At 33.4% G+C, this 25143-nt stretch overlaps 1 protein-coding gene across 1 annotated transcript; it reads right to left on the bottom strand.

Moving 5' to 3' along the window:
- Positions 1–836: 836 nt before the first annotated feature.
- Positions 837–25000, bottom strand: LOC148614535 (cadherin EGF LAG seven-pass G-type receptor fmi-1-like). Its single transcript, XM_088588684.1, has 26 exons — positions 24751–25000; positions 21059–21148; positions 20115–20201; positions 19400–19530; positions 18630–18668; positions 18146–18235; positions 16942–17037; positions 16580–16693; positions 16011–16118; positions 15379–15481; positions 14706–14812; positions 13829–14002; positions 13528–13665; positions 12952–13095; positions 12411–12589; positions 11666–11783; positions 11175–11233; positions 9410–9500; positions 8983–9108; positions 8110–8168; positions 7153–7297; positions 5174–5265; positions 4628–4702; positions 2935–3000; positions 2420–2608; positions 837–1895 (listed from the first exon to the last, which is right to left on the bottom strand). Exons 2-26 carry the CDS (start codon positions 21114–21116, stop codon positions 911–913), a joined length of 3573 nt encoding a protein of 1190 aa, XP_088444810.1. The 5' UTR covers positions 21117–21148; positions 24751–25000; the 3' UTR covers positions 837–910.
- Positions 25001–25143: the final 143 nt, after the last annotated feature.

Below are 25143 nucleotides of genomic sequence, written 5' to 3'. Positions count from 1 at the left end.
TACGGATAAATGCCTAAGATTATTATTACCTATACCAAACAACCACTGAATGTGGTAATCGTTCTTTAAGAAATCGGTTTTTCAACTTAAAAATGTGATATATCCTCTAAAATCTCTAATAAGACATGAAACAGGATTTTAACCATGCAACATTTGTTATGGATAATTTATAAATTGATAATTAATAAATTGATATTCATTAAAATCTTTATATAGCATAAATAATGTTTAAATTGTACTACAACCATTTTCATAATATTTTGTGTCCTTGAGCAACCTTGATGTTTTTACTTTTACTTAACTTGACTCTGTGACATCGAAGAATAGTCAATTATACTTACTTCCAATAAAGCGTGTGCCGCTGGCGGAGAAGGACGTGTTCACCTTCCCGGTGCAACTGATGTCACTCCCGGATTTTTCAGATTACTAGTGTTTTAGTTTTTTCGTGCGACGTCTTGTGTCCCTTATCTTTAGTTTATGTGTGAAATCTTTTTATTCGGTTCGGTACTTTTTGTATGTTTCACGTGTTTATGTTAAGATCATGTTTTTTTTTTAAATTCACGTTTTTGAATCATCCCACTGTTTGGCGATGTTTATTCCTAGTCTGTCTACAAAGGCTTTATATTATAGTTTAGGCTTTGATTTCGACTTACGCTCTTCATCGATTTGTGCCATTTGTGTAACTAGTGTGTCAAAGGTGCGTTGACTCTTTTATCTGTCAATTCATAACTAGCGGATTTTGGAAAAAAACTCAGACAAAATTGAATTTTCCGTCAAACAAGTTGCCAATACAAAAATAAAAAGATAAAGAAAGGATGAAAACAAACCCTACTTTTAATAGCAAGTGTATGTTTTAATGTTTAAAAACATTTCACAGCATTCAGGGAAAAATAAGAATACTATCAAATCTCTAAAACTCTGTGATTTCGTCAGCTTCTGCCTCTGTTAGGCTAAAGTGAAACGTGCCATGATCGGTAGGAGTGCGTTTGATAACATCAGCTTTAAAAAAGTCAATTGGAGAGTTAATTTCCTCGTCGGCGCGATCTGTTTCCGAGGAGTCATGTTTTACAAGCTTATAAAGATCGGGAAAAGAACTAGCTAAGCTTTCCATATCCCTGTCATCATATTCACTGTCGTACTCGAACTGTGCTGGTGTAATTGTTTCCTCCTTAAGCGGTTTAAAAACGTCATCCTCAGTGTCAAGGACAATAGATGAAAATCGGACTTGTTTATCGTTGTAGTCGATATCCGGTTCGCATGTTTCGAGTTCAGATTCCAAACCGTGTTTTTGTTCTTCAAAGACAGAGTCCGTTCCGGACAGGTGATGCTCTTTTGTTGTTTGAATTATGTGATCGTCCATTACTTCTTCGTCAATTTCGTTTTGATTGTGTAATGACTGATCAGATTCAAACTTCATTAAATTTGTAGAAGTCGTATACGGTTCAGTCATATGTGGTTCATTTTCGATAATTTCAGGTGTAATTATGTCAACGTCGTCGTAGGTTTCAATTGACGTAATCACTCGAGTTTCCTCAGCTTCTTTGACATATGTTTGTTCCGATGAATTGTTCCCATCCATATTGGCGTTTGTATCTTCTATATTCAGTCGTTCAGCAAGATCTTGTAAACTTTCCAATGCTTCGTTGGCTGCTGCGGCAGTTGAAGGGGAGATAACCAGCGTTGTTCGACCATGTACTGTTTGATACACCGGGTTTGAGAATGCTGTCGCGTCAAGAGTTGAGCCCTTGCTGCTGCGACTAGTTTCAATATCCTGCGTGTGTAATGATCCAGAATAATCGGATGTTTCATCGTCCATTTTAACTTTCATTTCTTGGGATTCATACAGAGAACTTTTCCTAGTCAAGTGATCATTGAGTCGATCGAACTTGAATTGTCTAAAAGATATTTTATTGTAAATGTAAAATACTTACTAAACATATGTATTATTCTAGAAGTTCATTCAAAACTAAAGTCGTAAAAACTATTTCAAAGTAACTTAGTATGTCACGTTTAAGTTAAGATATTTAAAAAAAAATAACCAATGAAAGATAATTATGATGCAGATGCTAAATCGTGCAACACATCTAAGAATGTATAAAAAAAATCGGAAAACACAAATAGTAAATCAATTTACAAAGATGGATAATCTAATTAGAATTTGATCTATTCAGTCACTGCATGTAGGATCTAACAACGCTTTATTCTACTTTCTGTTCTGATGACCATCATAATTCATCTTTCATGATAATGAAAGGATTATTCAGGACAAAGCCCGAGGATTCTGAAAAGATCATCTGAACAGGAAGTAAAATTGACTGCATGCAGTTACTGAGTTACAATTAGTCTTATTTTAATTAGATTAAAAGAAGGAAAGTGTTAATCAAGAATTTTTTTTTAATAAAATCAATGCAGTACGCACCGTTTATAAGTTATCCACTGAGTTCTCAGTACGATGATTAGGACAACACTACCTATGAATATGACTCCAGCAAGAACAATCAGAGCTATTACTGGTACACCAATCCCGGATGATGTGTCAATAGGGGTGTAAACTGTATTGTTGTGGCCAAACAAACCTTGTATTTCTGTCATGTGATCCAAAATTAAACTGTAAACATAGTCATGTGATATTGTTTGTTTATAGTTGAGTTTAGAAGCAAGTTCATATTAACCAAACTTCATAAAAAAGTAAAGGAAAAATTCTAGACAACAAACATAATACTACCTGTAACTTGATGTCTGCCTAAATTGTTTTATGTACGGAATCCTTCAGATATAAAAGATAATGTACATATATGAGAAAACCAAGCCCGCTCTCAATTTAGTTTATTACAAAGTATGGTTTATTCGGTCAGGTTATGCATTAGGTTTAATACTTAATACTCTGGAAGTGGTAGCATTATTATATTGAAATGTAAATCAGTTGTAACTTACATCCTTAAGTTTTCAACAGGGACTCGCGATCCATTGTTAAACTTTCCCGATAGAACTATATACGACCTAAAATAAAATAAAACAATGATGCAATATACCCATATGTGAAAATTGTGCATCTAAGAGATATTATATTGAAAATAAATTCATTTTATACATGGATATGAAGTAGTATTGAACGTCCACTGTTAATAGTTTAAAATTTTACTTTGATACATTGTGTATAGATGGCGTAAGCATTTAAAACTAATCTTATACAGATTCATCAAAGAAAAGCTCGCAAGGGAGTGTACGGGTTTCCGCTTGTAAGACAACAAATCATATACGACACAATAAAATAACAAATCCCACACCAGAGAATAATGCTAATTTATTTGTTGAACATTTAGACCCAGTTTTGTACTACAATGACTATTGAATGAAACATGTGTGAAATGTATAACACGTCACAAATCATTATAACAGCACAATTAATATTCGTTCAATTTTCTGGTAGTTTTGATAGGTTGGTGTTCTTATGCGTATACAATGAATCAAAATTTGAAAATTGTTGAATCAATCATGTTATTGTGCGCCTAAAAGTAAATCTATTTAAAGCATTTTAACATATGAATACCACAAATTTACTAAAACGCAGCATAATGCTAAAAAAATGTCGGTTGAAATAAGGCCTTCAGAGTTAACTTCTTGACTCTCAGGCATGCAAACAAATGCGTTTTTACCTTTTACTGTCTCCCCCCCCCAAAAAAAAATAGTGACATTGCTTTTAACATTGTTCCTAAACAGGAAATATGACCGGAAATTGCCTTTTTGTTTCATGTTAATGATATGGAGCTGATGGTAAAGGAAAACTATTGACCAAACTTTACGACAAACGTGGCGAGTTTTCATTCAGAATTGTCAACTTTCCTTTCATCTGTGTTCATATCACAACTCATACGTTATGCCAGAGCTTGCCGAAACTACGCAGACTTCTTGTATCGCGCTAGAAGTCTAACAAATAGGCTTCTGGAACAAGGTTATGTTGCTACAAGATTGAAGTCATCACTACAGAAGTTTTATGGTCGTCATCATCAACTCGTGGATCGTTATGATGTATCCATCGGCACCATGAAAACTGATTTATTCAACGGATCATAGTTTGCCTTTCCTCGTTTGTCTACCCCGGACTTGACTTTTTATGAGCAACTCGGCGGGTGTTTCTAGAAAAACAGAGGACGCTTACCCTACCGGTGCACCTGGTCCATGCTCCCAGTTTTTAGTGGAGTCCGAGTTGCTCATTTACTTTTGTTACTTTGTATGTATGATTTTTAGTTACTTTATGTTCTTTGTTGTGTGTGTCTGTTTTCCATGTCTGGTCTTTGTTCCTGGATTACATTCGTTTGATTACCGCTATAACCTTGGTTCCCTTGATTACTCTTAAAATGGGTAAGAATGCTCCCCAAATAGAAACGATGGGTTTAAGAACCAAGGAATGAACTTATGCTACCTTTAAGTAATTTTGGTTTATGTGATGGTATTTGTTTTAGTTTATGTTTTAAATCATTTTGACTGTAGATTTAATTTTCACAACTAATAAGCAAAACAAAAAAGACGAAAGACGTTCAAACGAAAATAAGAAAACAAAACAAAACAAAAAACAAAAAACAAAAAACAAAAAAACCAAAAAAAAAAACCAAAAAAAAAACATCACCTTGTCTGCATTTGTTTTTTTGTGGCTATCGAATCTTCAATTCTACATTCAACATGCAAAACAGAACCTATACCCCTACAATACAAAAGAAAACAGGACTTTAATAAAGATCCCAATTTCATATTTATTATAACGGACCAGTCAATATTTATTAGAGGTCTGCATATAATATTCTCATGATAAAAACATTTGCTTACATTCTAAATTTACAGAACAAATGCATGCCTTTTATCAGTTGTGCAGTGAAAATGTGTATGTCTTATCTTATATATTAGAAATTAGACATGATTTAAAGCATGGATACAAAACAATTTTTGTAACGCATTAAAACAGCCACATACTAAAAGGTATTTTAAAAGTATATTAGACAGCTGATGGGGTGAGAATGGTCTCTTTAATAGATGGAACTCATCAGAACATTTTCTGCAGCACAAGTTTGTTAAGAAGTTTAGTAAAATAAGAACTAATTTATTCTTGCAAAACTTGCTGTCACATTAACAAATATTTCCTTACGTGAATTCACAAAGATGTTAAGGTTGATGTTACCTCTCAAACTCTTCTTTTCTGTCTTGGATTGTTTCCACTTCAAGCGGAGTTCCAAATTTGACTTCTGACCTAACTTCTTTCACACGAGTAATCTAAAATGTACCAATTTTCAACTAAGTGAAGACCATATTTTTCAGTTTATTTATGCTTTTTATTGGATACGTAACAGTTTTATACTAATAACTGATGAATTAGTGAACAGATATACTGTTATAAGTTTCATTCAAAAAGCGTTGAAACGCGAACAAAATTATTACTTAGATATATAACCTTAAGCTGTTTATATGCTTATGTATATCTATATATGTATATGCAGAGCTAAAAGTAATCGTGACAAAACTGTCCTGGAAGGGTTTCTTCATGTATCCATTGACTGTCCCCGTTTTTGTAGCTTTAAATGTTTAAAAGACTGTGGTCCTTTTCACAAAAAATCGTAAGAATAAAATTAGTCGTAAGTTATGACGTCATAGTAAATAAATGTATTGTGACGTCATAACTTAAGACTAATATTACTCTTACGAATTTTTTGTGAAAAGGACCACTGAACCTTTGATATTGGTGACACAGAGGAAATTGTATCCCACCATTTCTATTGTTCAAATGCCAATGTTCCAAATTATTATGATGCCAAAAATTGTATAAAAGTGGAAGATTCTTAATACATATTCAATTTCTCTAACAAATCAAATGAATATATGAACAAATCAGGGATTTATTTCCCGTTATTTTCTATGTTCTTCTTATCTTCTTACCATTTCAATAAATTACAAACCAAGATTCATTTGTTAGAAAACTTGTGTTTATCTCTAAATATCGGCAAAGCAATACCGAGGCGTCAGCAGTCGGATAACTGAAATACGTCAAAGTCCAAAAACAAGGCATGAACGTGAAAACAGGAAACACAGCCGATCTACGTATACAATGTAACGAACCAAATAAACAAAATTATATATAATCGGAAAAATTTTGTAGTGATGATATCAACAAAGCCTTGTGAACATAATCCTGATTAAGAAGTTTTTCTGACAATATCCGCTCTCTACATAAAAGTCAATGTACATATCACAGGCTCGACAGCAACAGATCAACTGTGAAAAAGAAATAGGCTGACAAAGTTGGTATATTGCCTCTAAGAAAGTAGAAGTTTACTATTGGGAAGTCAAAGTCAAGCTTTTTTTCTGCCATTACTAGATTAGCTTATATCGTTAAGTTCATTGCTTGTATAAAACATTGGTAAATAAGATCACGTAGAGTTGTTGACTTAAGCCTGTCATGTGGCAGTGATGTGTACAAGCTAGAAAAATAAAAAAAAATGTATACTGCTACAAAAGTTAAGACTACTGAAAGAGAGACACTCATGTAAGTCTTTTGAGTTCCGAAGAATCCACATGTGATTCACGTCACTTGTGGAGTAGGCTTTATCATGGCATCTCCATCTTTGACCGCCGTAGGTAAATTTGTCTGGATTTCTAAAACGAATTTAGTAGAGCAACAGGCAGATCCATGTATTTTTAAAAACTAATTTGGCATGTGTCACCCACTGTTTTGGTCTTCCATTAACACCATAACCATTTTGTACAAGACTTGTCGAAGCCGAATCTTCGAACAAATCTAAAGACAATCTTAAACTGACACAATTAATGAGATTAAAAAAGAATTATAGGAGAAGTAGCAGGCACATGCTGAAGATGGCAAAAAAACCTAAATCGTGGCAAAATACACATCCCCAAATAGAATCAATGTCCAATCAAAAATGTTCCAAGAAACTCTGGAAATACGCACTTTCCATGCGGATGTATATAATCAGCTCTATATTTTGTTTTTGTAATAAGAATTTAGAGGCATGAGTTTCATTTTATTTCAATACTCGGTGTGTCTGCATTTAGTTGCTACATATTTCTTTTATTTATGATCTCAATTTTCTTGCCTGTCCTCCTGTAAAGTGACAGAGTATTAATTTTTTTGTTAAATGGCCTTACCAAAACCTCAGTGAAGGTGGAGAGTTTAGGATCACCACCATCTATGGCTTTAATGTACAGCAGGTATGTGTATTTAGAACTGTCTATTCCATCTGAGGCTCTTATAACACCGGATTTTTTAGTACATGTAAAACCAATGGAATCCCTTGGATAGAAAAAAATAAGCATTTCAGTAAACCTATTTGAAGAAACGGAACATTTACTTACAAAAGATTTAAATTTACTGTCATTTCATATAAACTGTAAAAAAGGAACTGAACTACTATATTTTGTAAGCACTTGACCACTACATTCAACGTCATCTCGAGCTCGCTATTGATTGGACCATTGCCTTTTTCAAGCATTTTATTTTCGAGCTAGTGTTACATTTCTTGTCACTCGTTATGCGTTCAACAAATTGAAAAAAAGACCTAAACAACATCACATGTGTTAAGCTAAACAGAATAATCAATCCGTACGAGAAACACCAATTGTAATGTTTCAAATTCTCTATAATCAAATCAGTTAAAATAATCAAATTGTTGGCAACAACAAATTCCTGACTAGAAGTGAAGTTTAACCAAAAAAAAAAAAGAAGAGAACAACTTACATGCAACAATATAAACCTGGCGATGCTGGATTACGATGCCATAGAATTAAATGAATCGACATTCAGAGGAAAACGATTACGCGTGCAGATTTGTTACTACGATTGATTAAATAATGATAGAATCAATTATACGTCTAAATACATAGATTTCAAATGCAAGTGAGGGTAAGCATAGGTTCTGATAAGAGTAAAACAACTTCAGTCACTATGTGTGCCCTTATCATCAGAAACAAGTGGCTATGAATTCACTGTGTAGATGTAAATTTCTAGTCTTTCATATTTCCTAACTTCATTGTTAATGTATTTACATTATCGTCTGCAGAAAATATGTTACTAATATTGTCGTCTGCAGAAAATATGTTACTTACATTGTCGTCTTAAGTAAATATGTGATGTTTCCATTCATACTCGAGTCTTTGTCGGTGGCCTGTTATGAGAAAAACTCAAAGATATTCATGTTGTAGCTTTAAAGAAATTCATGTTGTGGCTTTAAAGAAACAACACCACACAAAGACAAGAAAAAAAAAACCACACCAACTTACCACAGAAAAAAAGATTGATTTCCTTGCATTACAACGCTTGAATGAAGTAAACTTCCCATTCTAGTTATATGGGTGGTTGAATATTTTGATGGGTGATTTGAGGGTTGAAGTAAGGAAAAGTGAATATTAAATTTAAGGAGGTAAACATAGGGTAAGGGACACAACTCTTGTAAGTCACTGGAATGTTTGTATTCAACATTTTAAATCAATCTCATATGAGTATCAAAGTTACTTGGACTGATTTCATTCTGTTTCAAATGAAAGCTTGATGGGCTTTGGTGATATTGAATATGATACAAACATATCACTGATTTCAAGAGTTATGTCCCTTAACCTAGGTCTACATCCTTAATTCAATTAAAAACGATAGTTTGAATAAAGAAGTATATCAAATTTTAATTGGTTATGCAATTATTATTATATTGAAAAATGCAATGGGAATGTAATTACCCTACTGGAAGAAAGGGTTATACTAACCGGGAATAGAATAAAGGGTGGTACGTGGTGAAATGGGTAATTAATCTTATTCAAGAACTGTATAGAGTACCAACTGACTTATCTTAGCTTATTATTGATTAATATCTCTTTCAAACACGAGGCTTCGTTACTTCATGTTTTGAAAATTAAAAAAAAGATTGATACTAACAGAGTACCCAATATAAACTCAAAATGGACTTTTTTATATTATAGAAAACCCACCTTGATAGTACCGATATCTGCAGACAGGTCATCGGGAAGGACAAACGAATAGCTTGAATTCTGGAACTGTGGGACATTATCGTTGACGTCTTCAATATTAACTGTTACTTGGATGTTTGCCAGTATCTGAAAAAACAGAATATGTTTTCCTTTCTCTTTTTTAAACTTTTGGTACAGTGATAAGGAGGAAATGATAAGTGGATACATTTTTACAACAAACTGAATCTAGATATTTTCTTGTGTGTCAAGGATCGCCCGCGAACTCCCCGACTACTTTTTTATGTTACAAAATGTAAGTTGTTTGCTCACATTCAATATCTGATATTTTAATAATCTCTTATCGTGTAAACTAAGAGTGAATAGTTTTCTTAAGTATTGGTTTAAAAAAAAATATTAAATTGTAAGCTGATAAAAATATCCTTCTTACAGATTTGCTCGTAGACAGAACATTGATATTAAAGTTGTACAGTTGCAACCCATCGTCATAATCGAACACTTCTGTAGTCCTAATTATACCCCTGTAAATATTCACAAGCCATAATTATATCTACACCATCAGAGTACACACTTGACTAAGACATTTTTTAAAGACTATTTGTTCTATGAGAAAACTCGTCATACTGTATCTAGACAATTGTGTTGAAGGAAATGATAACTCCATTCCTTCTTTCAGTATTACTGTTAACTTTCTGTCTTGGAGACAAATATTGTAGCAAAAGGCTCCCAGGAGCCTGAATCGCTCATCTGGTACAATTTTGTCTTTCAAGGGCAATAAATTTAACAAGAAGTTGTCCAACAATTTTGACTCAAGAGGACTTTGATAGGACTTATCATAAGGATCATTTCAGTTATTGAAAGTTTCTTTCTTTCTATCATAGTTTTCCAGATATTGGCTGAAAACTTACAAAAAACCTGTCATTTTTCATCTTTCAAGGGCAATAACTCTTACAAGGAGTCGTCTGACAACTTTTATGCCTGAAAAATTTTGTAGTCCTAATAATAAGTATCATTGAAAGAATTTGGCTAAACCGAACGGTTTTGGATATATGTATGTGAAAAACTACTGTCTGACCCCCTATGTTATATTTTAGTAACAGTGGCCATGTTTTTGGACGGATAAAAAATCCCCACATCAGTTCTATGCAGGATACACCTAGGAACATTCGTACCAAGTTTGATTTCAATGGTAAAGTAGTGTCAGAGGAGAAGATTTTTGAAAGAAATAACATGAAATACAGCAAAAAACATTGAAAAAGGGCAATAACTCCAAATTGGCTTACCGGATTAAAATCAAAATTTGACCGCAGATAGATCTCATTATTCTGAATTATTATTATTTTCTATGTCAGAATTTAGCTAAACCTAACGGTTTAGGAGAAATATGCGAAAAACTACTGTCTGACCCCTATGTTCTATTTATAGTAACGGCGGCCATGTTTTTCATTGGATCAAAAATCCCCACATCAATTCTATGCAGGATACTCCTAGAAACATTCGTACCACGTTTGGTTTCACTTGGTAAAGTATTTCCAGACGAGAAGATTTTTGAAAGAAATAACATTAAAAATAGAAAGAACGTTAAAAAAGGGCAATAACTCTAACATGGCTCAACGGATTAAAACAAAAATTAACCGCAGATAGATCTCATCATTCTGAACACTTTAATCCCCATGTCAGAATTTAGCTAAACCTAACGGTTTCGGAGATACATGCGAAAAACTACTGTCTGACCCCTATGTTCTATTTTTAGTAACAGTGGCCATGTTTTTTTGACGAATCAAAAATCTCCACATCAGTTCTATGCAGGATACCCCAAGGAACATTCATATCAAGTTTGGTTCCAATTGATCGAGTAGTATCAGAGGAATTTTGAAAAATTGTTAAAGACGACGATGACGACGACGGACGCCAAGTGATGTCAATAGCTCACCTGGCGTTCGACCAGGTGAGCTAATAAAAATGGAAAGCGGTTTTGAATTGTCCCTTACTGTTTAAGCCAATGAATTAACGAACGGGCAGGCGGACAACCAAACTACCAAACTTATCCAAATATATGCAATACTGACCCGATGCTAGGTCCAATGAGTAGCTCTTCTTGTGGAGAAACATTACCAATTGTCTTATATCAGACAAAAAAAATATGACGAGAAAGAATCGTACATATATTCACAATGAACTAACTTTACGCTTACCTGCTGTCAACTGAAAACGGAACGTTAGTTTCAATTATTTCATATCCTGTACCTGTAACCTAGAAATCAAGAAAACAAAAAAGAACTTTTTTTTCAAAATAAACATAATGTCCGATATTTTTAAAGGAATTTTCCCTGTGTTATAGTGCGAGGTTTAAAGGGAAACACTTTTAAAACACCACTATTCTTGATACAACCTGATACAATGCATCGATGCATTGTCGATTATTATATTATTTGCGCCAAAAATAATGTATTTCATTTGCGCTGATTACAGGTGAATGTGATATATTACAATAATACTTTTCATTCATTATTTCAATTTTCGCCAGCATTATCTCTTCCTCACCTCACAAAGGATAGGTAAAGGTTAGATTTTGAGTAAGATAAGTCATTTAATGTTAAATATGTTCAAACACTAATATGGATAAATGTAGTCTTAGTGTGTGTTTTTAAATTCAACACATCACATTTCTTTACTATGTGCTTACCATCACTTCATCAACAAAAGAACCAATCGTCATATTTTCTTTCACACTGACTGACATGTTTGTGTGAGTGGCTTTAATTGGGGCAGATGTGATGACGACGTTGGTAAATGAGCACCTCCTGAAAAGCAAAAATAAAAACGTGCATTTTACATGTAAGATAAATAGCATAGAAAATGCATAAATCATTCTCAAGTAAACTAAACAATAATGAGTTCGAGAGAAAATGCTTTTACTAAGAAAAATTGAGATTGGCATTAATATTGAAAATATGTTTTGTAAAATATTCAAAATAGCAAATTATTGACTCGTACATTTTGTATATTTATCAATCATATCTTTTGAAATCTTTTTTAATTAAAAACTTCTGAGCCTGAGTTTACATCAATTGTTACTTGGGGTTAATTTTCGTCGTTTTCCTGAGAGGAACTTTTCCGTCTAGTTGTTGTTGTTTCTTTAGGGTTTCTGGTTGTTTTTTTGTTTAGTTTTTATTTTGTTTGTTTTGTGATGATGTATGATGATGATGTATTTTCCGTCGTCTATGCTTTTGGTATGTTGCTTATTTTTCTATAAAACACGTTCAATGAATGAATGAATTGCATAAGCACAATATCCTATAGCAACACACATCTTGTAATGAATGACAAGAACTAAACAGTGGCAGTAAAAAAGTTCTGGCTTCCATGCAGTATTCTAATGCACTAATTATCATTATTAAAATCATATCATACGAACTACATTTGTATACCTGTTCGTTACTATTCCGCTAGAATCGCACGCCTTTACTCTCAATTCTGTCCCACTTGATAAAGGTACATTAGTTGTAATGATGCCTGAGGTTTTATTGATGGTGACTCCTACAGGTGCTGTTTCCAAAGAATACTCTACAGCACCATTTTCATTTTTATCAAGGTCTCTTGCTATCACCTGTGAATAGTTTTGAAAATATTCACTGAACGATGTCATAATAAAATAAAGCTATCCTCAAAGAATTCTGAACTGACTTGTATGTTTGAAATAAATTCAATATATGAAATCCCGACAAAATTTTTGTGTTTTAAAATTTAACCTGATTTTTGGCCTTTCGGACTGTTTATTCTGACAACTGAGATCTATGATTGTTAACCGAGATTCGTATCTTGTTTTAATTTATCATAGTTATGTGAACGTTCCTTCCATCCGGAGATAATTAAATGCAGACTTAGAATACAGAATACAGGAAAAAAAAGATGTTCATTGTGGTTGTGTTCTCTTTCCTTCATATGTTAAGATTATATTTGAACATATACCTTTCCAAATACACCGATTTTGCTGACATTAAAGTGGTATCCATGTTGAGTAAAAATAGGTGAGTTGTCATTCTTGTCGTTAATAGTAACCTTGACAACGGCAGTATCAATAAACTCTTGTTTATGAAAATCTGTGGCTTGAATCTGTAAAACAATGATTTTAAACAATAATCGAATTAATATTTTTATCACAGATCTTACATAATTTTCACCTCGTTAATTTTTAAAATCGAGTGCAACTTTTTTTTTCAGTAACAATTGATAAATATGAGAAAAGGGCAAAGTCTATCAGGTTGGTTTGACAACGTGAGTTATAGTAATATTAATTAAATAAGAAAGGTACAAATAAATGTATATAAAAAACGTGGATTATCAGCAATTATTAGGTTTTACGTGTTAACTGTTCTCTTAGTAGGCGATAGATGCATGTAAAAATATACATATAAATAGTTTGTTTTGAAACACTTTTCACCAATTTCAATTCATTTCATATTTATTATTATTTACATTTTACCGAACAGTAGTCCTCACTTGGGGGTAAAAAGACACTTTTCGTAGAATGCACTTGCTACTCACCCGAAGAAATAGCGGATTTGTACTGTTGTCAGCATCCAAACTGATGTGGTTAGCGACAGTAATAACTCCAGTATCACTGTCTATCTTGAACTGCTCTTGGTTACCCACTATAGAGTATTTTACTTTGGAAAATTCGCCCTGAAAACGGTTAGAGGGGAATTAATTTTTCGTCCAATAGAAACAACATTCTAAGCTTATAGATATTTGAAAAAAAAAACATTAAAAAAATAACTGAAACTTATATTTCAGAAGTATGCATTTAAAAAAATTATAAATCTATGTACAAGTTAATTAAGCACACCATATCTTTATCTGTTGCGTGTACTTGTAATACAATTGTTCCGTCACTGCTGTGTTCATCAATTGCGACATTATATTCTGATTTATCAAATATTGGTTTATTGTCGTTCTGGTCCGTGACCATAATGATGAGATTGGCCGTCGCACTTCTACGGGCATCATTTTTCTGGTACACCTAAAACAAAAAATAAACGCCCTCAAATCTTATGCCTAAACAACAACCTCTGTAGGTGGTTTCGGAGTAGCGTGATCGCCTCGAGTATGGGAGTTCGTAGGTTCGATCTTCGGCAGAGTCACTCTTAAGACTCTTAAAATGAGTATTCAATGTTTCTCATCCAAGCATACGGTATTTCAGGGGAGAGAGTGACAACTGGTTTTTGCTCGGAGTCAGAATAATGTGTCCGATTGGGTAGCATGCCTAATTGCGTGCTTTTGCTTCTGTGAGCTAGTACAATAAAGATCCGTCTCATCTTGTCAAAGTAGCACAAAATCAATTTTTGTAAAAGGTTCGGCCAAAAATTATGTGAAACTATTCATAAAAGACGAAAATCGACCTTATCTATAGAAAACAAATTGAAACTATTCATTAAAGACCAAAATCGACCTTATCTATATAGAAAACAAAGTAAAACGAATAACAATGAACATAAAATAATGACGACAATCACTGGACTTGGGTAGGCACATAAAGTATGTGACGGGGCTAAATAGTTTTACTACAAAATTTGTAGCTGTCTCGTTATACTGCAATGGGGCTTAAAAAGTAAATAAAAAGGCTTGATAAATTTATAAACAATTAGTTGGCATATTCTAGATCTATAAATTACTAGTGTCAAAATAAAGTTTACAGCAATATCTTGCGCGTTGTATGTACATACCTTGATTTTAAATTCGAATCTACTAGTGTCCTCTCTGTTTAGAATTGTTGTTATCTTAATTTCTCCAGTTGTCTCATTGATGTCAAATATTCTTTTGTCACTGTCATCTAGAATAGGACCAAATTGAGAGTGATTTAAGAGTAATTGCGGTTAAGTACACGTTAACACAAGGATCATGCAGGGGAAAATATTTTTCGACAACTCTCGAAATTGTGCCTATGGATATACTGTTTGCACTATTTGTGGTTTAGGAATAATTAAAAGAAATCAAGGAGGGTAGAAAGTTTGAAAATTCAAAAAATGAACTGTTTTAGTAATACGTAGCAATAGATGTAGTAAAAAATGGGACAGACGAACGAACAAACGAACACTGATCACTTAGTCTATATATCGCCCAGCTTAAACGCGGGATTATCAAAAAAAAAAAAAAAAAAAAAAAAAAAAACACAAAATGTTGTCAAGAGCAACTACAACTGCCAGAACAGGGAGCTTAGACCAGAAACAGTACAGGTCGGGTAAGTCGTATTAATTTTTGGAAACATACTAAAACTAAATTGATCATGCTTTATCCCTGTACCATTAAAGTATTTTTTTTTAAATTAATTGTTAATCGTTTATATGGAATACTTAGAATATACTTAACAGTTCAGAAGCAAACTTAATATTAACTTACTATAATGTGTAAAAGCAATATCTTGTTTTCCAGTTCCATAATCCTTGTCATGGGCAGATATCTCTGGAATAGTCTTTTGCCACTTAGACAATGTTATATTGTCCTGTATTAATGAAACCGTTTAGTACATGTAAAAGAGAACGACTAACTACAATCAAAGTAATAATCGCCAGAAAAATATGATTACTTTGATAATCATTTCATATTGTAACCGAACCTAAAAATTAAAACATAGAAACTATTCAAATTGTTTGATTTCGTACTTTCAGGTTTAAGTTGATTTAATTTTTGTACAGGCTTTGCTTATGCGGGACAGATCAAGCTATACTCAATTTACTACTTTGTTTGGGCTAAATTGACATGTTGCTATGGGCGATGTCTCGACCAACTGGGATATGCGAGACTACTTAGAACACCCGTTTTACGCATACGCCCGAAGAGTTCAAACAATCACTTCTGAAATTCCTACACAATTTCCGACAGAGCCATTTTATAACCAATTAAAGCCCGTCCATATATAGGACGTCTCTGTCCCTAAAAAGGCCATAAAGAAAATATCATCTTAATTTTAAATATTTTTGTACCTTATCATACTCGACGTGTGATTCAAATTATGATAAGCAAGTCCTTACATTTTCCTGAACCCTAAGTAGGTAGTTGTCATGGTCAAATTCTGGGTCCATATCATCAACGTCAATTACATTCACTTTAACCGTTGTCGTGGCAAATCGGTTTCTATTCTGAAATATTATGCACATTTTGCAGTTGTTATGATAGGCAAGGAATGATCGAGTTAGCATTTTTTTCCCAAGAAGAGATCTTTGATTGCAAAAGAGAAGTCGTGTCTCATTATGTATTACTCAAGTGATCCTGTGCAATCTTCCGAGTGATTTTACTGAAAGAGTAATCAAGGGAACCAAGATTCTAGAGGAAATCAAAATGACGCAATCCGGGGACAAAGACCAGACATGGTAAACAGACACACACACAACAAAGAACGAGACATTAATTTGCTATCATTTTCACTATTATAGATAACTAAGATCTATTTAAGCAATTACAATGCAGTTTTTGCATCACAGCTGATCATTTTTACTTCTTTGAAAGAGTTTTTTTATGTAAATGTGAAGAATACTGTTGAAAAACATAAAACTTTCTAGAATCAACCAAAACTTGTTTAAATATAAAAGTCGCATATTACATTTAACGTAATATTTAAGACAAATTGCCTATCACCATTCTCGTAGTCTAGCTGCCTGGTAAGGAATATCCTGCCCGGATATGTAATACCAAATGCTGCTCTGCCTTTTAAATGCTAAAGGAAAAAAATAAAGGAAAATTCTTAACATGTTTAGAAACACTTTTTCTGATTTTATAACGTATTTATTAAATGAAGACGAAAAAAGTTCCTCAGATTATATCAGAGCAGTTGAAAATGCCGTCATCAATGTGATTACACGTTATACTGCCAGTCCAATTACTGTTGCTTATAGCTCATTCAATTCAAATTATTAAAACGCTTAAAAACTAATGGATTGAACCTAAGTTATTGTATCTTCTAACCTGTAAATCAAACGTTTTGTCTTCAGGATGAAAACAATCATTTCGTATAATATCATCCTCACCAAAGCTGAAAACCACCGAAGCATTCAAACTATTCTGCAATAATAGAACCGAACGAAAGTAAATATAACCACAAAACAAATCAAGAATAAAAGAGCCGAGGAAAAAAATTAATCAACAAAAATATAATAAAAACAAACACAACAAAAAGTAAACAATAAACAAAACCAAAGAGAATACATATGGAAAAACAAAGCAATTTTCGAATCATTCATCTTTATCGCATGGTCATATAACTCATAAATGTGTGTACTTTTATACATTTTACACAGTCGTGTAATGCCTAAACATTTTTTCACTGAATGGTATCAAAAATAGAAGAAAAAAATGAGGAAAGCTCATTTGGTGATACATGTATACAGATTAAGTACAGTTCTCGGACAGTTCTAGAGCCAGCTCTTCCGACAGTTATAACAGAACCGGCTCTACTGGTAGAACTGTTTTCATAGAGCTAGCTCTTCCGACAGTTATAACAGAACCGGCTCTACTGGTAGAACTGTTTTCATAGAGCCAGCTCTTCCGACAGTTATAACAGAACCGGCTCTACTGGTAGAACTGTTTTCATAGAGCCAGCTCTTCCGACAGTTATAACAGAACCGGCTCTACTGGTAGAACTGTTTTCATAGAGCCAGCTCTTCCGACAGTTATAACAGAACCGGCTCTACTGGTAGAACTGTTTTCATAGAGCCAGCTCTTCCGACAGTTATAACAGAACCGGCTCTACTGGTAGAACTGTTTTCATAGAGCCAGCTCTTCCGACAGTTATAACAGAACCGGCTCTACTGGTAGAACTGTTTTCATAGAGCCAGCTCTTCCGACAGTTATAACAGAACCGGCTCTACTGGTAGAACTGTTTTCATAGAGCCAGCTCTTCTGACAGTTATAACAGAACCGGCTCTACTGGTAGAACTGTTTTCATAGAGCTAGCTTTATTAGAAAACCCCAAAAGTAGAAGGTGCACAATGGCATCATGCAATTAAGAATTGGTGAAAATTTCATCAAATTCCATTCAGCAGTTTCATGATTAGAGCTGGGGATGGACGAACAGGCGGACAGCATGCTCACTGTATACATCCCGTTATGTGAGGGTGCAATCAGTCAAAAAGAAATGAACGTTTAAAATAAGATGAAAGTTGTAACGTACTTCAGTAATATCCAACTGGTAGGTGTCTTTATTAAACTCAGGTCCTCTCAAATCTAAAGTTTCTCTAATGCGATGGAGCGATCCCCTTACCTACAAAGTAGTTAATCCTTATGGTATAATTCCTTCTATACCAGGTGTATATGTACAACACGAATATACACTTAAAACAAAACAAACTAGCAAAAAAATCACCATTATGACAAAAAGTCGTATGATGACTCATTTGTCACTTATTCATTTAGAAAGAAGATTTTAAATGTTCTATGGTAGTCTCTTTATTCGTCATGTGGCGATGAAATTGACATTATAGACCCGACTAACTACACCGTAGTCCCGAAACTGCCCTATTTATATGACTAAGTTTGATACACCACTGTATCATAGAACAAAAGAACCAATTGTTACATTGTCATTTTATGACTCGCACCTCGAGCTTCGTATTCTATGCTCACAATAACCTAGGATTCAATTTAATCATACTTACGGTCCCACAAAATATTTCACATGCTCCTTTTGGGATGTCCTAGAAGTAAGATATGATAGCAAATACATTAAACTGTTCTGTTGTCGTATTAATATCTTAGTACCAAACATATTACTACCCAATACGCCAATGACAATGTCATAAAATAAAAAAAGTTTAAGTCCGGGTGTGCAGACGGACACAAAAGCATATTTTCTGTAGATTAAACATAACAATCGATCATAGTTTTTTACTCAGTTCACTTAAGTCGTCTGTCCGTTATTGCCACTTCTTTTGTCTTTTGAGATTGCACGGTTTTTTAATCGTCTTCTAGACATGTTAATCATGCATTGAGTTTGAATTGAGGCGTTGTATTTTGGTTTCCTGGTCTGAGGGTCTGAAGAATCTTGATAATGTTAAATATGTCAAACATGAAAATGTTGTATTTTTCTTTTAGCTTCACAGATGCTACAAACATGTGTGTATTTTGATTTAGCCACTGTTATCTTCTCAACCTTTATCTGTTAGGCCTGAGCCATACTTCTGATTGATGAACGTTGTTAGACTCGAAAAAGTAATGGAAAGTAAAATATGAATATGTTTCTCCTGACATTACGTTTACATTCTGGCTTTAAAATATACAGTTTCTTGATTTGTCATAGCACGGTCTGAGTAAAGAAAAATAAAAAAAATCGAAGTCGATTTAATGCATCAGTAATATGAGATCGGTATGCCCACCCTTTTCTGATTCTGAAGCAATTAATGGGTGTGGTCAGTCTCAAATAACTTACACATTTATCCTCTAGTTCTGCACGAGTCATGTCAAGGATAACTTTATTTCCATCTAATCGGATTCCATTGCATGGGTTTTTGAAGTGCAACGAATTCTTGAATACATCCAAATACTCATAAACTACATCTCCTAAAATACGAGAAGATGGATCCCACTTAGAAATTTAATTTCAATGATTATGAGTGAAGTGTACTTGCATGATTTTAAAAAGTAAAACACTTTTCAACAAAAGCAAATATGAGCATTATCTTGAATTAAAACTGAATGATAACATACACAAAATGTTCAGAAAAAAATAATGTATTGCCTTTAAAACTAAAGACAAAAGATCTACATTGCAATATCAAATATTTACACATATACAAAATGGCAAAAACAAAAACAAACACAAAGAAAAAAAATAATAATAATAAAAAAAAAAAAAAAAAAAAAAAAAAAAAAAAACACGTTCCTGGTTTACTACGTATTACCCCGCTTGCTTATACATTTTACGCGCTGCTATAGACAAGGCATGAGCACTACTCATGACAAATCGGAAGCTTTTAAAGCAACAAACATCAAGCATTAAAAATGCTCGATAGCGAAAAACCAAACACTACTGCAAGTTACAGCAAACCAAAAACTGCTTTAAAGTAGGTATAAGTACATTGTAACAGGTAATACTTATATCGTTTTAAAACAAACATACGATTAGAAATAATCTCTTTTAGTACCTTTTGTTTGATTATCATAGATGTGTGCGAAAGCCTCCAGTATGAAAAGACTGGAATTGGAACATTCTTGTATTTCTCCAGGGAAATCTGAAACTCAAAATTAACATCGATAAATAGAAAGGTGTGACATTTTTCCTTTTTTGAAACTTTAAAAATGTTTGTCTTAATGTACTTGATAAATTGCTTTATTATTTGTTATAAATAACATGTTGAGTATAATACTTCATAAACTTCAAAAACTTCACGTGCTTGATTTTTCTCTAGTAATATAGGTAAAATTTGCAATGATGTACTTTGAGTTAAATAAAACGACATGCTGCATCCTATATTAAATACCGAATAATGAAATACTGCATTCTTTGAATTACTCCATTCTGAATCATAAAATAATACCGAGCTACGATATTCTCAATCTCCCCCATAGACATAACCGCCTCCCGGTACACTACATACTAACCCTCTTATAAATTGTAGGCTCTGCTACACAGGGCATGAGCAAATCACAAATTACTCATTACAAATCTGGAGGCTTTTTCCGATATACCGTACTAATTTCATGAAGTGGATGGAAAAATGGAACTGTGTGTGGCAAGCTTTGAAATACTCAGTACAAGGTCTGTACAGGAGATTGCGACATTTTGTATCCTTCTGAACATCATACCGAATTACGATATTTTGCTTTCTTTAATCATACAAAGTTACGCTTATCATTTACGATTTCATGGCTTTGTTATCTGCAATGTCAATGCAACCCTGTTTGCCCCCATTTAAGTTTGTAGATGATTAGCAGAGGATGCTTACCCTACCGGTGCACCTCGTCCATGCTTTTGTTCTTTGTTGTGTATATCTGTTTTCCATGTCTGGTCTTTGTCCCTGGATTACATTCTTTTGATTACTGCTATAACCTTGGTTCCCTTGATTACTCTTACAAAACAAGACTTTACCTGCATTAACAAAAGTGCATGCAGTAATTACAAAGACGAATGTACCAATTCTGATCATTGTAGTAGTTTTCAGTCTTCCTTAAAGTCAAACTGAAAAGAAAGAGATACAATTATAAAACAAAAAGTAGCATACTGGCATCGCATCGCTCCATATATAGATTAAATAAATGATCTGGGACATTTGACCAGGATTCTGTCCACAAGTAGTGCATAACTATGTCAGAACTTTGCATTTCTGTAAATAAAAAAAAAACCCATATTGTTCCTAAAAATGTGAACTTGTGAGAAATCAAATAGAGCTAAAGTACAAAAAAAGTCGTTGAAAAAGCATTTTTGACATTTTTGCTATAATTGGGCACATAGAGCCCGGACTTTCAGTTGAGAGTCTGGAATTTCCAACGGAATACCTCTGCAAACATAACAATGTATTATTTTTGCGTTCTATGATTTAGGGAAAAGCGCAAAATGGTTGGTAAAGTGCTTTTAGCTTTTTTTCAGAATCCACAATAAGAGGACCACATACAGCGAATTATACAGTTCTTCCTCGGTTGTCTTTTTAACAACTACTTTTAAAACTGACCAGGGTCATAAAAAGATACACTTTTCAACTAGAACATGTAAACCATTATCTCTCTTTACAGATCACCGAGAATTGTTACATCACCTTTAATTTCATGCACATCTAAATATGATGCCTATTCCTAAAATTATTAAAATCCATTGAGCTCTTTACGAATAGGTGCTCTCGCGAGTTGTTACATTAAATATGCACTGCTTTGTCCTTCCATTAAATAAAGAAACATAATGTACAACAAATAGTTATACGTCTAATTAAAAAAAGGGCATTGAAAAGTGGGTACCGTGCATTTGACATCCATTCTGTACAACCCTTAGAAACGAACTCTTTTCGGGTTGATTGTGACTTATTTCATCGAGTGTTTCATGTTTATGTACTTTAAAGCATGATTTCGTTATTTTTTTGTCAAAGGGTCTTAGGCTTTCTGGTATATAAAGTTATATATCTGGTAAACGTCTTATTTTCCCCCAATTTTAATAAAAGGAGATATACATTGATCGTAGAGGTCGTCCGTTCACTCATCCGTTCGTCCGTCTGCACATTTTTCTCACATACATTTCACATCCAGTTGACATTTCGGCAAAAGCGCAATATCCTTGGATTCAATTTCAGTCTTCAGTGACATCAACTTCTTGTCTGGCGACTTTCTTTATAGTTTGACCATACAAAATTCTTAAGTACCAGTCTTTATAGAAATCAGACAGGAGTTCATAAATGCGTGTCGAAAACCCACCAAATTCACATTTATTTTTTGTTAAGAAAGAGTTACAGACCACATAACAAATCTTACTTTTTCATTGGTTGATGCGCTTTTGAGATAAAAAATTATTTAGATTGTGTATGACATAGGAACTTTGAGGAGTTGTCGTTCTTATTTTGGTTTGATTTGATTGATTTTAGGGGCAGATGAATGTGTGGTTTTCTCAAATGTTCAGATCAAAATATAGAGGACTTACATTTTATAAAATTATAGTATATGCAGACCAAAACAAGTACTATCTTTAAAAAAAATAGCCGACGCAGTAAATTTTCTTCTTTTTATTTCTAAGTGTCTACATTTCTTTCAAGAAAATAACACATGGCACGCAATTACAAATTTTCGATACATTTATTTTCAAACGCCACTAAGTTATCCGTATTTGGCCAGTCGGGAAACAGAATTGCGATCAGGTGACTTACGTTTCCATAGAAGAGCGTCATTAAGGTCAAAGGAAAAAAACGAAAAAATGATCATTTGTTTGGTGTTTTTTTTTACACCATTATTCACCTCAATTATAGACAGTGTCTGAATTTTATATGGACTGGTACTGAACAGTTCTTATCACAATCGCTTTAAGATCCATTTTTGTAAGAATCTTTATATAAACATGCCATACCGTTTGATTTCAGTCTCGCGACATCGACTTCCTTTATGTTGACGTTATTTATAGTTTGAAGTAATGAATTCTGGGATGGGAACGGGATGACTTTAGTGAGTTTTGCTCAGTTTTTCTGGTTTATTGTCACAAAGCTCAGAAATTTTTCAAATGTCGTTTCTGCCTTTTTGTAGAAGTGTTTACATACGAGTGTGTTTATATAAACTTATTTCAAAACTACATGTACGTATACATATTTCAGTAGTATCAAAGTTATTTCTCTAGTAATTCAGCTTCTATAAGATTTGTTTGCTCTTTGTGTAATGTTTAAAGATTAGTTATTTTATATTCGTTAATGTATTTCTAACTTTAATCTCTAATTTAAATGCAAAAGTCATATTTCAAATGAAAAATAGTTGCTATATCGGAGAAATGAAAACGCAATAATTTTAATACCGATTTGTTCTCTTTAAACAAAATACACTTGATAGATCTCAGGATTAAAACTCGTCATCGCCCTGCCTAGCAAAAGAATTTGTACTTAAAATTTTTAAATGACGAAAAACAAAACAAAACAAAAAAAAAAAAAAAAAAAAACAAAAAAAAAAAAAAAAAAAATAAATAAATAAATAAATAAAATAAAAAGAAAGTAAATTTAAAACCCTTGAAACAGCTGTTTGGTTAAAATCTTTAACTAATGGAAGACAAATTTTTACGGTAGCCATTTTCTGGTTTCGACAACATTTCTTTCAAGGCTGATTAAACATTTTACCAACCCACAAATCTTTGTCATTCAAAAGCTTCTACCGCTTATATAGACAATATATGGCAAAATTTATATCTTATAAAGATTATATCAGCACGTGGGCCTCTGGCCCGAGGGCTGATATTGACTGACGGTTATTCAGCACAAGATACAGATTTTGTTATGTATTAAACACTTTATTATATATTAAGCTACGTGAGGTTTACAGTATACGAAATGCCAGAAAGACCCTGTAAGGAAATGATAGAGAATTCCTAGTAGGGAACTGATAGAATCAGCCATGTTATAAGTTTAGCCATGTGAAACAGGAGTGTTATAAATGGTGTGATGTCAAAATGTTTGGTATGTTTTACACCTTTATAGACCTTATCAGTTATTCAAAATTTTAAATGATGCACGTATATGTACGTAGGAATAATTGTTTGGTATTGATGACCGTTGAATTAGAAGGTAGATTAAAAAGAAACTTGTGGCGCTTAAAATTATAAGCATAGGGGAACGGTTTCATTCAGCACAAGAACACACTCTGTTTACTGGACACGACCTTCATCGGTGTCTTGCAAGAAACAAACACAGCGAACCCTTCCTGAGCACTTGCGTTCAACCCCAGTGTTTAGGTAGGGTTCGTGTACTCATCTTTGGTGTAGTTTTTTTCGTCTTGTCGTTTCCCTGGGTCAGTTTACGTGTTCTCGGATATGTTTTTTTCCCAAAACATCTCTCTTATACCCCTATTTTATCGGTTATATTCGGTATTTTCGCGTTACTGTTTTTAACTTTTAAATTCAACTTGCAAAGAAAGTTAACCTTACCTGACGAATTACTGTAACATAAACAGCTAATACTAGTGATTTTTACGAATACCTTATTTTGAATGTTTAAATAATAGCTTTTGTTTTAGATCATAATTGATTTTTAAATTGCGAACCTACGACTCTGATTGTACGTAATAACTATAGCCAGCAATTACGAAACCGATATCCTCATAATGACTTACTCATTACGTGAATCCTCTCAATAATCCATTTTCCTTATAAATGAATGTCGTTTTAAATGAGGAAAACTCTGAATCACTACACAATCAATGTCAACATGACGGAAGCCATTTAGAGTTATTCAGTTATCGTTCCGGTAAGTATACACGCCTTATCAGGAGGGACAAACAGCACAGCTTTGGCTAGCAACAAGAAAATTCTGTGTGGACATTTTCATCGGAACTGTATCAGTGTTTGATGTAATTATATAAACAAATCTCTTTATACTTTTCAATTTCTATCGTATTTGGGGAGCTTAATTTGTATTTGTATAAAAGAAGACCGTCGTGTCATTTAAGTGAGTGATTGGTCTTAACCTTTAAACGTTAGATAGAGAGAGTATGAGAGCAAAGACG

Source organism: Perna viridis, chromosome 6, assembly GCF_037379345.1.
Source record: "Perna viridis isolate PV_CMFRI_1.1 ecotype Kerala chromosome 6, ASM3737934v1, whole genome shotgun sequence".
In the NCBI taxonomy this organism is placed as follows: domain Eukaryota; kingdom Metazoa; phylum Mollusca; class Bivalvia; order Mytilida; family Mytilidae; genus Perna; species Perna viridis.
The sequence above is the reverse complement of the archived record's forward strand: the minus strand, read 5'-3'. Positions and strand labels throughout refer to the sequence as shown.